The sequence below is a fragment of the Penaeus vannamei genome, chromosome 28 (assembly GCF_042767895.1).
Source record: "Penaeus vannamei isolate JL-2024 chromosome 28, ASM4276789v1, whole genome shotgun sequence".
Lineage (NCBI taxonomy): Eukaryota > Metazoa > Arthropoda > Malacostraca > Decapoda > Penaeidae > Penaeus > Penaeus vannamei.
In genome coordinates, this window is record NC_091576.1 from 14,402,776 (window position 1) to 14,415,275 (window position 12,500).

Consider the following 12,500-nt stretch of genomic DNA (forward strand, 5'->3'; position numbering starts at 1 on the left):
TGCCGGTAAAAAAAATGAGTGCCTTCCTTCCTCCTTTCGAGCCTTTTATACGGTCCTCTAAGGAATTTTAATATACTACGCCAGCCCCCGATTAGCGGTTGATAGAAGAGGTATAAACAAAGATAAGATGGTATGAGTTGAAAATTAGAAGAGTTTTGGGTGATTTTTTTCTCGCAATAATATTTGGAGTTTCCCTTCCAGTGTTATTAAGAGTGATTCCTGGTTCGTGATTACTTTTGTCAACCCTGATGACCAATGAAATCGCTTGCCCATGTGCTTGCACTCCATCATTCAACTACAAATGTATTTTTACTTGGGGAAAACACTCGACGAAAGTGCAGAAATTTCGTACTTTTGTTATGTCAACAGAGAGAGAGAGAGAGAGAAAATATGGAAAAAATGTTCGCATTCAAGCTACCAATATTTATTTGTTAAATTTACAGATGTTTGAAAATGTTCTATTTGTAAAGAAAGATTACATCTGTGAAATATATGACAGAAATTATAGGAAATGAGAAAAGTTAAGCATTCAGTTATTTCTACTGACATTTTTTAACGGTATGTTATCTGATATACTTACAGATATTAACTGTTACTCCCCATTTTTTTTTATATGTAATGTAATTTAAATGTAATTTGCACAATTATAATATTCAAGAGGTTTCAAACACTAGCTCGTATTAGTAGCCTTCCTTAAACTAATAATAATAATAATAATAATAATAATAATAATAATAATAATAATAATAATAATAATAATAATAATAATAATAATAATAATAATGGTGGTGATGATGGTGATGATGATGATAATATAATAATTATGTTAGCCACTTTATAATTTCCATTGCAATAATGTTTCAAAATACCAAAGAAAACTGAATGATAAACATAAAAAAAAAAAAAAAAAAATGTGTATATTACAGTTCCACAAAGCGAATGTTCAATTTCAAGTCCAACATTTAACATTTTGTAATCAATTATCCCATTTTAGTAAGAAATTAATATAAACTAATTAAAATCTTATTATGAATATATTACAACACCAGCAGCATATGTAGCGATGTCGTCACTGACAACCACACCATGAACTGGTTTCACATTGCAGACAATGACTCTCATGGAAAATAATGCAAGATATAACATGCCTCTCTTTTGGTCAGCTGCGCCACGTTATATTGAATTAAATTTTGTAGTTGGCGTTCCCGATGCTGCGCTTTACACGGAAATCAACTTTTAACGGCTGGCACAAATGCGGCTATAAACATGACAAAAGAGTGAGAAGCGAGATTCGTTTGGCTTCCTTCTTTAGCACTATATTGGTCCTCCCAGAAGTGAGTTGCAAAGTGTGTATAACCCGCCGCACTATTCCAGTTTTATCTTGGAGCTGAATGGCGTTCTCCTATATGTATCGCGGGCCAGAAGCAACCACTATGGATGGGGTGTCCGCGATCTTTGTTGTATTTACATATCTACCAGTTGTTTATCTTACAAGTGATAATAATGAAAAAAACAAACAAACAAACTGATAACACAGCTGGTAACATAGCCATGCTACACGTTTCAACAGATGGCCTACTTGCTAATATATATATATATATATATATATATATATATATATATATATATATATATATTGATGAAAATAAATCCATTTTCAAAATCTTTGTTGCATCCTGGATGAAAAATATTATATACTAAATATATCATACAGAATGATACTCAAAAAATAACTTTAACGGGAAACAATAGGAGAAAAAAAACTAGAATGAATAGGATTATAATCAATATATTAAAACGTACAAATAATTAAATAACAATACAGATACAGCCAACCCACATTTAAAGGTACTATGATATTACTATATATTATCACATTATGAATAAATACCTTTTAAAAACTTATAAAGGCTTCTGTACTGACCCATACAGTATTAGGCCTCAGACATCTAATCAAAATTGATTTGCACGTATCAGCACGTGGGGAACAAAGGCGTACCATAGTCATTTAAACCTAATTACACTGATATCCCTGTTGCAATTTAGCCCACAGCATTTTTTTTCTTAAATAGCGGACCCGCCGCATTTATTTCTAAGAAAATAATAATAATAAAAATCCCGAATTTTTACTTTCTTCAAATTTCCAGCCGATATTATGATGTCCCCGGGATAAATAAATAAATAAATAAATAATAATAATAATAATAATAATAATAATAATAATAAATCAAAACAATTTGTCTATGATTCATTGTGTATTTGTGTCGTTTCCCCCGCAAAACAAAAATGAAATATACTTGGTGGAAAATCCTTACTTTCATGCATCTTGTAATGTCTATTGTCTATCGTGAATATTTTTTTATTTTGCTTTTCAAAATAATAAATTCTGGTTGAAAGAATTCTTTGTCTGTTTTCATTCAACTCCTCGAAGACTTGTAGTAAGACAGAATTGTACTTACTCCAGGTGGGGCTGGAACTGATACATTTCTTTACTTCTGATCTTTGGAAGGTAGGAGGTACACTTATCTTATCTCCCCCCCCCCCCCCGCCAACATTCCATTATCACCAGACGCTCGCTATTCAAAAAGAAGAAGAAAAAGAAGAAGAAGAAAAAAAAAAAAAAATGCGGTGGCCTTACAGAAAAAGACAGTGTATTCAAAATTGCCTGTGGTTCTTTAAAGGCTAGGTGTTATCTTACAAAATCTGTGTGGCATCCTTTACCATTGGCTAGTATGAGTTCAAAGCAATGCAAAACAAACCTTTTATCCCCCTCCCCCCCCCCCCAAAAAAAAGGACTGTGTTCTTTGTATTCGTAAATATTTCCTTCATTTCATTATCTTAATTGCCTTTTGATTGGGTTTATTTGTTTGTTACATGTGTTTTAACTGTGGGCTGTAGTGAATATGTAGGCTTAGATCTTTTAGTTGTCATTACTTAAAAACTCCACAGGCTTCCGACAACTCTAACAGACCTCGTCCTTCCTGAAACCCAATGTAGCTTTTGCATGGATTCGAGCACCATGGATATGCTTTCCAAGAAAATAATAATAATAATAATAATAATAATAATAATAATGATAATAATAATAATAATAAAATCCCGAATTTGTACTTTCAAATATCTCGCGATATTATGACGTTCGCGGGAGACGTAGCCCTCCCCCCCCTCAAAAAAAAAAATAAATAAATAATAATTTGTCTATGATTCATTGTGTATTTGTGTCGTTTCCCCCGCAAAACAAAAATGAAATATACTTGGTGGAAAATCCTTACTTTCATGCATCTTGTAATGTCTATTGTCTATCGTGAATATTTTTTTATTTTGCTTTTCAAAATAATAAATTCTGGTTGAAAGAATTCTTTGTCTGTTTTCATTCAACTCCTCGAAGACTTGTAGTAAGACAGAATTGTACTTCCTCCAGGTGGGACTGGAACTGATACATTCCTTTACTTCTGATCTTTGGAAGGTAGGAGGTACACTTGTCTTATTTTGGTGCAGGGATTTTTTCCCCTCCCGCCGACATTTCATTATCACCAGACTTGCTCGCTATTCAAGAAAAAGAAGAACAATTGTTGTGGCCTTACAGAAAAAAGACTGTGTATTCAACATTGCCTGTGGTTCTTTAAATGCTAGGTGTTATCTTACAAAATCTGTGTGGCATCCTTTACCATTGGCTAAAGGATGCCACAAAGCAATGCAAAACAAACCTTTTATCCCCCCCCCAAATAAAAAGGGACTGTTCTTTGTATTATTCATAAATACTTCTTTCTTTTCATTATCTAAATTGCATTATGATTGGGTTTATTTGTTTTAACTGTGGGCAGTGGCGAATATGTAGGCTTAGATCTTTTGTCATTGCTTAAAAACTCCACAGGCTTCCGACATCTCTAGCAGACCTTGTCCTTCCTGAAACCCAATGTAGCTTTTGCAAGGATTCGAGCACCATAGATATGTTTCTGGTTGCCTGCCAACTTTTTAAATAGACTAGTAAACTGTGTTTTAATATCTATATTGTCTTTCTCGACTTGGCTAAGACCCTTGACATCATAGTAGAGAAACTTTTTGGATTAATGGAAAATGACTTTCTTTCAAAGTTTATGGCAAAAACGAGAGTTAGAGAACTTCATTGTTTGAAGTGACTACAGGGTCAAACAGAGATTTGCCCTTATCGACACTTTCTTCACCCTCCATATGACTGCAATATCTCTTCCTGCTCACTCCAACCTGAGCACCAGAAAAGGCACAGCTACCAATTACCGCTTTGATGGTAATTTGTCGAATCCTTAAGAACTTCAAGCTCCAATTAATACCTGAACTCAAAGTCAGTCTTGTGATATGCTTCTGTTGCTAAGAACATCATGAATGAGAAGGAATATCTTAACACAAGAAGTATTTAACCAGTTATCTGCATTTGTGTTGATCAAATTCAGCTCTTCCACTATGAAGATATTCATTCTCATTCCAGCCTTTATCTGTGCATGGCACAAGGTTTTGTCCATGCTGTTTTTATTGCTTAGTGTCGGACGCTTCAGCATATCTACAATGTCAACAAAATTTTTGCTTTGCTGGTGGAATGTCCATTAGTACCGGTAGAATGGAGGGACTAAGTTAGTCTTCAGACCAACCAGGCTAGAACAAAGTAATCCCTCCCGCCGTCGGACATCAAAGTTTGAAAACTGTCGTCTTTTGCAAATATTTTAAACACCCTTTAACTTAGCTGCAGTTTTGAAGACGAGCTACAGAACACGATAAGACTTGCCAGTACAAGTTTTAGTAAACTGAAGACTAAGTGTTTTCTCAGCCATGGCCTGGCAGCTCCAACTAGATTCAAGGTCAACAAAGCCATCTGTCTATCCATTTTCCTAAACCGTAGAAAAACATGAATACTTTAAAAGGCTCCATCAAGAAGTTAGAAGGCTTCTAGAGACACCCAGACCATCTTCAGATTTCCAGGGAAGGATTGTTTCCACAATGTAAGCACTAGAAAATGCTAAGATCACCACTGAATGAATGCTACAAACATGCCAGCTCAGATGTGTAAGAGATGTCACAAGAATGTCAAGAAATACGACGAAGTCACAAATGGTATGCGTGCTGATGGTGGGGAAATGTTATAAGGCCCCTTTAGACCCTATAGCCTGGCATTGTTCTACTAAAATAAAGAGTTAGATATTTGCATGACATCTTTAGCGTTAGATGTCAGTAATATCGCCGTTGTACAGTGACTAATTTCCCTCACTAACAAAGCAAATTGATATATGAGTAATGGAATAAAAATAAATAAATGATCAAAAAAATAAATAAAGGGGCACATGTGCTTTTCAGTTTAGTGAAGGCAAATATTTCCTTTCTCGCTTTCTATCAATATTGATAAGCCCTTGCTGACTATGCGCGGTTTCCTGCAAGTAATTTCTAGTCACAAAAACGGGGACAGGAGAGAAAGAGAGGAAAGGGAGGTAGAGAGAGAGAGAATGAGAGTGAAAGAGAGAGTACAAGCCTGATGTCTTTGGAGTGAGTTTTTTAATGAAAGTTCTCAAAGAGTAACAGCCATTCTACGCACATAGTTGATGTTACGCTTTTCAGGCAATTGGCCATACAGGAAGAGAGAGACTGACAACATCAATCATGCGCCTCTGATCAAAATCACAATACAATTATCTCTGCTTAGGAACTGGGGAAACAAATCCAAACATTATTAAAAAATGATCTACAATATGATCGTCCAACGTCTTAACTCTATACACTTGTCAGATTTTAATTTATCTTTGTTTATCAGTTCTTGAAATTGGAAGATGAAAGAGTACACATTACTTTTCTGGATGATAGTATATAAGTCGATGGTGAGGAAAGGCAGCCACATTTTCTTTTCCTTTCTTCTTGGCTCAGAATCAATACCCAAGATAGCTTTTAGAATGGTAAGAGAGATGAATATGAATGCCCACGCCAAGAACGGTAATAAAGCGATTCAAGAACTATTTCCATGACTATGTATAACTAATCTATGACTGTTCTTTTGTGATCTCTAATTTTATGTTCAAATATATATTTCTTATGGATGTTCGTGTTCTTGTTGCGAATTTTACTATACATATTATGATCCAAAATGCAGAAAACACTAACCCCAAAACCACGTAAAGACATGACACTTTGCTATTCCAGTCTCGTCACTTTGCAGCTCGTTGTGGCGCTGGTCCTAGGGATCCTGGTCAACACGGAGACCAAACCGGCACCCAGTCCCCAGATTCTTTCTTATAGTGTCCCAAGTCCTATCCTGCCTGGCGTGCTTGGAGGCCATGTTCTTCCCCCTGTGGTGCATCCAATGGCTCCGGGTTTCTCATGTCCCGTTATCCCATCCATGTGCCATCAACCCGTGAGTCTTCCAATGATGTACCACCCACCACCAGCGGTACTTGCTCCCCGTCCACTAGTGCGTCCTGTTCAACTTCCTATGGTCCTTCCTCATCCACCAGTGCTGCCTATGTTAGCTCCTCATCCACCAGTGCTGCCTGTTCACCCCCCTATGGTCTTACCTCATCCACGAAGACTGCCTGTTCCTTCCCCTCTGTACGCTCTCCAGCCACCAGTGCTGCCTGTTCATCTCCCCGTGTATTCTCTTCATCCACCAGCGATGCCTCTTCGACCCCCTATGCTTCCAATTTCTCCATCAATGCGCTCACCAACCATGCTTCAGTCACAGCCACCAGCCTATTCTCAGCCATCAGGGACTCCACCGGCATCCACCCCATCAGAATTACTCTCCTCAGCTAAAGTCGTTTACCTCCCAACACCAGAGGGTAATCCCGGGGCCGATGCTGGGGCCGACTCCCAATTCGTCTCAGCGCTTCCCCCCCAGGGTTCCTACGGCTCCCCCTCGACACCAGATGCCGACCCTTCGAAGGGTGACATGTCTTCCATGCTCAGTATGATGTCTTCCTTAAATGGCTTTGGTTACTCCTCAGCCAGTAACGCTTCCGCGTCAGCCAACTAATGGTGTTACACTTCTCAGTCTCTATCACGAAGACTATTCTAACTGAACCCAAGGTAAGTAATATGATTACAGTTTTGTTCACATACGTACCTACATGTGTATGTCTACATATATATATATATATATATATATATATATATATATATATATATATATATATATATATACTTCAATCACATGTAAATGTATATATATATATATATATATATATATATATATATATATATATATATATATATATATATATATATATATATATATAGACATCAATCATATATAGCTGTATATATATATATATATATATATATATATATATATATATATATAGATAGATATATATATATATATATATATATATATATATATATATATATATATATATATATATATATATATATATATATATATATATATATATATATGCAATTACATGTGATTGAAGTATATATATATATATATATATATATATATATATATATATATATATATATATATATATACATACATACATACATACATACATACATATATATATATATATATATATATATGCCTATATATACTTCAAATATGATATATATATATATCATATTTACTTAAACCAATTATATAACAATTGATCTTTTTACAGAATTCAAATTGCGAGGATGATTTTGAACTGGATACCGTTGTTACAACATAGATGGTGAATTCAGAATATCTGCAAAGTAGAAATAATAATAATAATAATAATAATAATAATAATAATAATAATAATAAGCTGCATGTAAAAATATTAAAGTATTTTATTAACCTGCATCACATATCTCAGAGACAATGAACACATGTAATCATTCATATTTACGTAGATATACACATAGGTTTAGTTTATAACTATAATGTATCCGTATGTTCCAAAATTACAGATTCGACCAGAGAAATGACGTAATGACAAGACAGATCCACTGCAATGCGTCCTTTCCTTGTGATAAAAGAATAAGACTAGGAAATCCTTAATAACTAATGTGATAAGGTTGACTAGACGTTCAGAAGCTATGATTAAGGTCTGGCCACTTCTTGCCTCTGAGTTGTCACTGTTTGCAAATTCCTTTTCCACAGTTGATTGGGTATCGGTGATTCTTTTCTTTCTGGGCGTGCTTGCGGATTGGTACATCAGCTCTCTTGCAGAACTTCTGGTATCTCAACCCATCGCTCAATAGTCTCAATAACCATGAAGATTTCGAGAAAGTGGGAGAGCAGATTGACGGAGACTGAAAAGAAGGTTTATTGCCAATCTTGATAGTTGAGACATTGGACGATCATACTGTAGATCGGTTTGCAATAATGTTTGGATATGCTTCCCCAGTTCCTAAGCAAAGGGAATTGTATTGTGATTTTTATCAGAGGCACATGATTGATGTTTCAGTCTCTTCCTGCAAGGTCAATTGCCTGAAAGGAGCAGCTGACTTCAGCATTCACCTGTATTGCGTAGTATGGATTACTCTGAGAATTTTCATTAAAAAAAGTCACTCCAAAGACATCAAGCTTGTACTGTCTCTTTCACTCTCACTCTTTCTCCTCTCTCTCTCTCTCTCTCTTTACCTCTCTCTCTCTCCCCTCTCTCTCTACTGTCCCTGTTTTTGAGACTAGATATCACTTGTAGGAAACTGCGCAAGTACTTATTAATATTGACAGAAAGCGAGAAAGGAAATCTTTGCCTTCACTAAACTGAAAAGCACATGTGCCCCTTTATTTATTTATTTATTTATTTTTATCATTTATCTATTTTTATTCGTTTGCTCAACTCTTCCATAACTCATATATCCATTTGGTGAGGGAAATTAGTCACTGTACAACGCCAATATTACTGACATCTAACGCTAAAGATGTAATAGTCATGCAAATATGTAACTCTTTATTTTGGTAGAGCAGTGCCAGGCTATAGGGTCTAAGGGGCCCTTGTAACATTTCCCCTCCATCAGCACTCGTACCATTTGTGACTTCGTCGTATTTCTTGGCATTCTTGTGACATCTCTTGCACATTTGAGCTGGCATGTTTGTAGCATTCATTCAGTGGTGATCTGAGCATTTTCTAGTGCTTACATTGTGGAAACAATCCTTCCCTGGAAATCTGAAGATGGTCTGAGTGTCTCCAGAAGCCTTCTAACTTCTTAATGGTGCCTTTTAAAGTATTCATGTTTTTCTACGGTTTAGGAAAATGGATAGACAGATGGCTTTGTTGACCTTGAATCCAGTTGGAGCTGCCAGGTCATGGCTGAGAAAACCCTTCGTGGTAGTGCAAGAGGTGGATTTGACCGGCTTTGACACATCAACACAAATGCAGATAACTGGTCAAATACATCCTGTGTTAAGATATTCATTCCCATTTATTATGTTCTAAGCAAAGGAAGCATATCACAAGACTGAGTTTTAGTCAGAGTGAAGAATGTGTCGGTAAGGGCGAATCTCTGTTTGACCCTGTAGTCACTTCAAACTTAATGAAGTTTTCAAATTCTCGTTTTTGCCATAAACTTTGAAAGAGAGTCATTTTCCATTACTCTCCAAAAAGTTTCTCTACTATGATGTCAAGGGTCTTAGCCAAGTCGAGAAAGACAATATAGATAGTAAAACACAGGTTACTAGTCTATTTAAAAAGTTGGCAGGCAACCAGAAACCTATCTATGGTGCTCGAATCCTTGCAAAAGCTACATTGGGTTTCAGGAAGGACGAGGTCTGCTAGAGTTGTCGGAAGCCTGTGGAGTTTTTAAGCAATGCAAAAGATCTAAGCCTACATATTCGCCACAGCCCACAGTTAAAACAAATAAACCCAATCAAAATGCAATTTAGATAATGAAAAGAAAGAAGTATTTTTGAATAATACAAAGAACAGTCCCTTTTTATTTGGGGGGGGGGGGATAAAAGGTTTGTTTTGCATTGCTTTGAACTCATACTAGCCAATGGTAAAGGATGCCACACAGATTTTGTAAGATAACACCTAGCATTTAAAGAACCACAGGCAATGTTAAATACACACTGTCTTTTTCCTGTAAGGCCACAACAATTGTTCTTCTTTTTCTTGAATAGCGAGCAAGTCTGGTGATAATGAAATGTCGGCGGGAGGGGAAAAAATCCCTGCACCAAAATAAGACAAGTGTACCTCCTACCTTCCAAAGATATAGGAATGTATCAGTTCCAGCCCCACCTGGAGGAAGTACAATTCTGTCTTACTACAAGTCTTCGAGGAGTTTGATGAAAACAGACAAGGAATTCTTTCAACCAGAATTTATTATTATGGAAATCAAAATAAAAAAAATATTCACGATAGACAATAGACATGACATGGTGCATAAGAGTAAGGTTTTTCCACCAAGTATATTTCATTTTTGTTTTGCGGGAGAGACGACACAAATACACAATTATTATTATTATTATTACTTAAAAGATAAACAACTGGGGCTGGATACTCAAGACTTCGTGTAAGTTACAAGGTCGAGGACGTTGTAACCGCCTTACAACATTGTACTTTACTAACTCCTTGCTATATTGTAAATAACCCATACTCAAAAAAAAAAAAAAAAAAAAAAAAAAAAATCACAATGTAGTCAGCACATTGTAAAGCCAATGTCCATATTGTAAGTTAGTTCCCTAAGCTGCCAAGAGAGGGCAGATCGGTAATTGATTGACCAATCAGCAGTCAGCCTCGTAGACGTAACAGCCAATGCAAAGCCACAGATCTCAGCTGATTTATCAGCTCGCTCTACCAAAAGTAAATAATGCCAAAGAAAAGAAGGCCAAATTTCCCAGATGAATATATGTTGGCTCTAATAGAAGCTGTGGTCAAGAGGAAAAGTGTGGTTCTAGGGAAAATAGACCACAAAATAACCGGACAAGTGATAAATAATGCCTGGGAGTGTGTGACTAGTGAGGTGAATCTTGTCGCTCGCGTTCCGTGGACTGTGGCTGAAACGCGTAGGAAGTTGACAGACATCAGAGCAGTCGTGAAATAAAGCACAAGAGAAGTAATACATGGAAGGAACAGGTAAGGTTTCTAAATGAATTTTGTTTATTATATGCTGTAGGAACCCAAAATATTAGTGTTGAAATGTTGGCACAGAAGGAGTAAAGCAAATACTTTATATGATTTAATAACTTATGCTCTTGTCACGGAATTGCTCGTGTATTAAATTAACGCTTTATTATTGAAGGTGATATCAAGTACAGAACATTATGGTACACTCACAGATACACAACATGGTATGAAAACAAAGGATAATGTCATAAAGAAAGTAGATTGTTGAAATAGTAATGAGCTATATGTATCATTCTAGAAAATTAACGAGTTAAGGCAAAGGTCAACAATATAGTATGGTATTAGTGCATGCACATCGTTATTTGTTCGCTATTATTTTAGTTCTGTATGTTTATTACTGAGAGAATTTATTTCTTAGAATATCTGCAATTATATAACTTTTACTGCATTAACATTCTTCACAAACTCAGACTAAAGGAGATATTTATTTTCTATATAGAATAAACACAACTCATCGTAAATAAAGCAAGATTACACACAGGATCTTATTTGTCTGGTATGATTATTCGGGTTCAATACTTATTGATTAATCTTATTTCTTGAATTAACTTCATTAAATGAAGAATTTTCACCATGTGCTTCACAATTGTAGTCTAATAGAGATACTAATTTTTCGAATTATGAAAAGCAAATTCATCCTATAAAGTAGTGAAGACTACAGAAATGAATATTAGCAGACTTATTCAGATCATAAAATCATTACCCATATTGACGATGACACAAAACCACAATAGTATGCAAGGTATTAACAAAATCAGAAAAAATCATCATTGTCACTACAGTTTAAAATATAAGACATGACAAGTTCAGACTTTATGTATATCTGATTCATTTATTTTTTTTTCTTGTTTCCCAGACGGTGGCCCAGCAGTTCTTACAAACTACACAGCAGTTGAAGAAGCTATGTTAGCTTTGATTGAGGCTTTTATTATTTCTGGCTTACCAGGGTCTATGAAAATGCGACAGAAGTAGATGGTAAGTAAACATGTTTCTAATGAAAGGGGGAGGGGGTAAATAATTGTGTTACCTGTAATATTTGCCAATTTTCATTACATGAAGCAACACAGCCTAAATAATACAAACATTGTAACATTATATATGTATGTGTATAGATAGATAGATATTGATATATATTTTATTCTTATATTTAATCATAGTAAGCTGAATGTTGGTTTAGGATTTTGTAAATGTATTGTCGTATTTGACTCAAGAAGTACATATGAAAATTAAATATTGATATTTATTTTTTCAGATATTGAAGAACCATCCCCTAGGCCATCTGGGATAGCATCTCAACCCATAATGGATTCTGAAGCTATTGTAACAATGGATGAGAACACTTTGCAGTAGCAAGAAGTTACAGTACCCATTGTAACAATGGACTACACATACTCTGCGGAGTTACCCCATTTCTTCACAGAAGAGTAACTATCGGATTTAGCC

General features: G+C 35.4%; 1 protein-coding gene across 1 annotated transcript; it reads left to right on the forward strand.

The window, feature by feature from the left end:
- The first annotated feature begins 5,888 nt into the window (after positions 1-5,888).
- LOC113827973 (uncharacterized) lies at positions 5,889-7,706 on the forward strand. Its single transcript, XM_027380930.2, has 3 exons — positions 5,889-5,915; positions 6,176-7,041; positions 7,620-7,706. Exons 1-2 carry the CDS (start codon positions 5,913-5,915, stop codon positions 6,986-6,988), a joined length of 816 nt encoding a protein of 271 aa, XP_027236731.2. The 5' UTR covers positions 5,889-5,912; the 3' UTR covers positions 6,989-7,041; positions 7,620-7,706.
- The last annotated feature ends 4,794 nt before the right edge of the window (positions 7,707-12,500 follow it).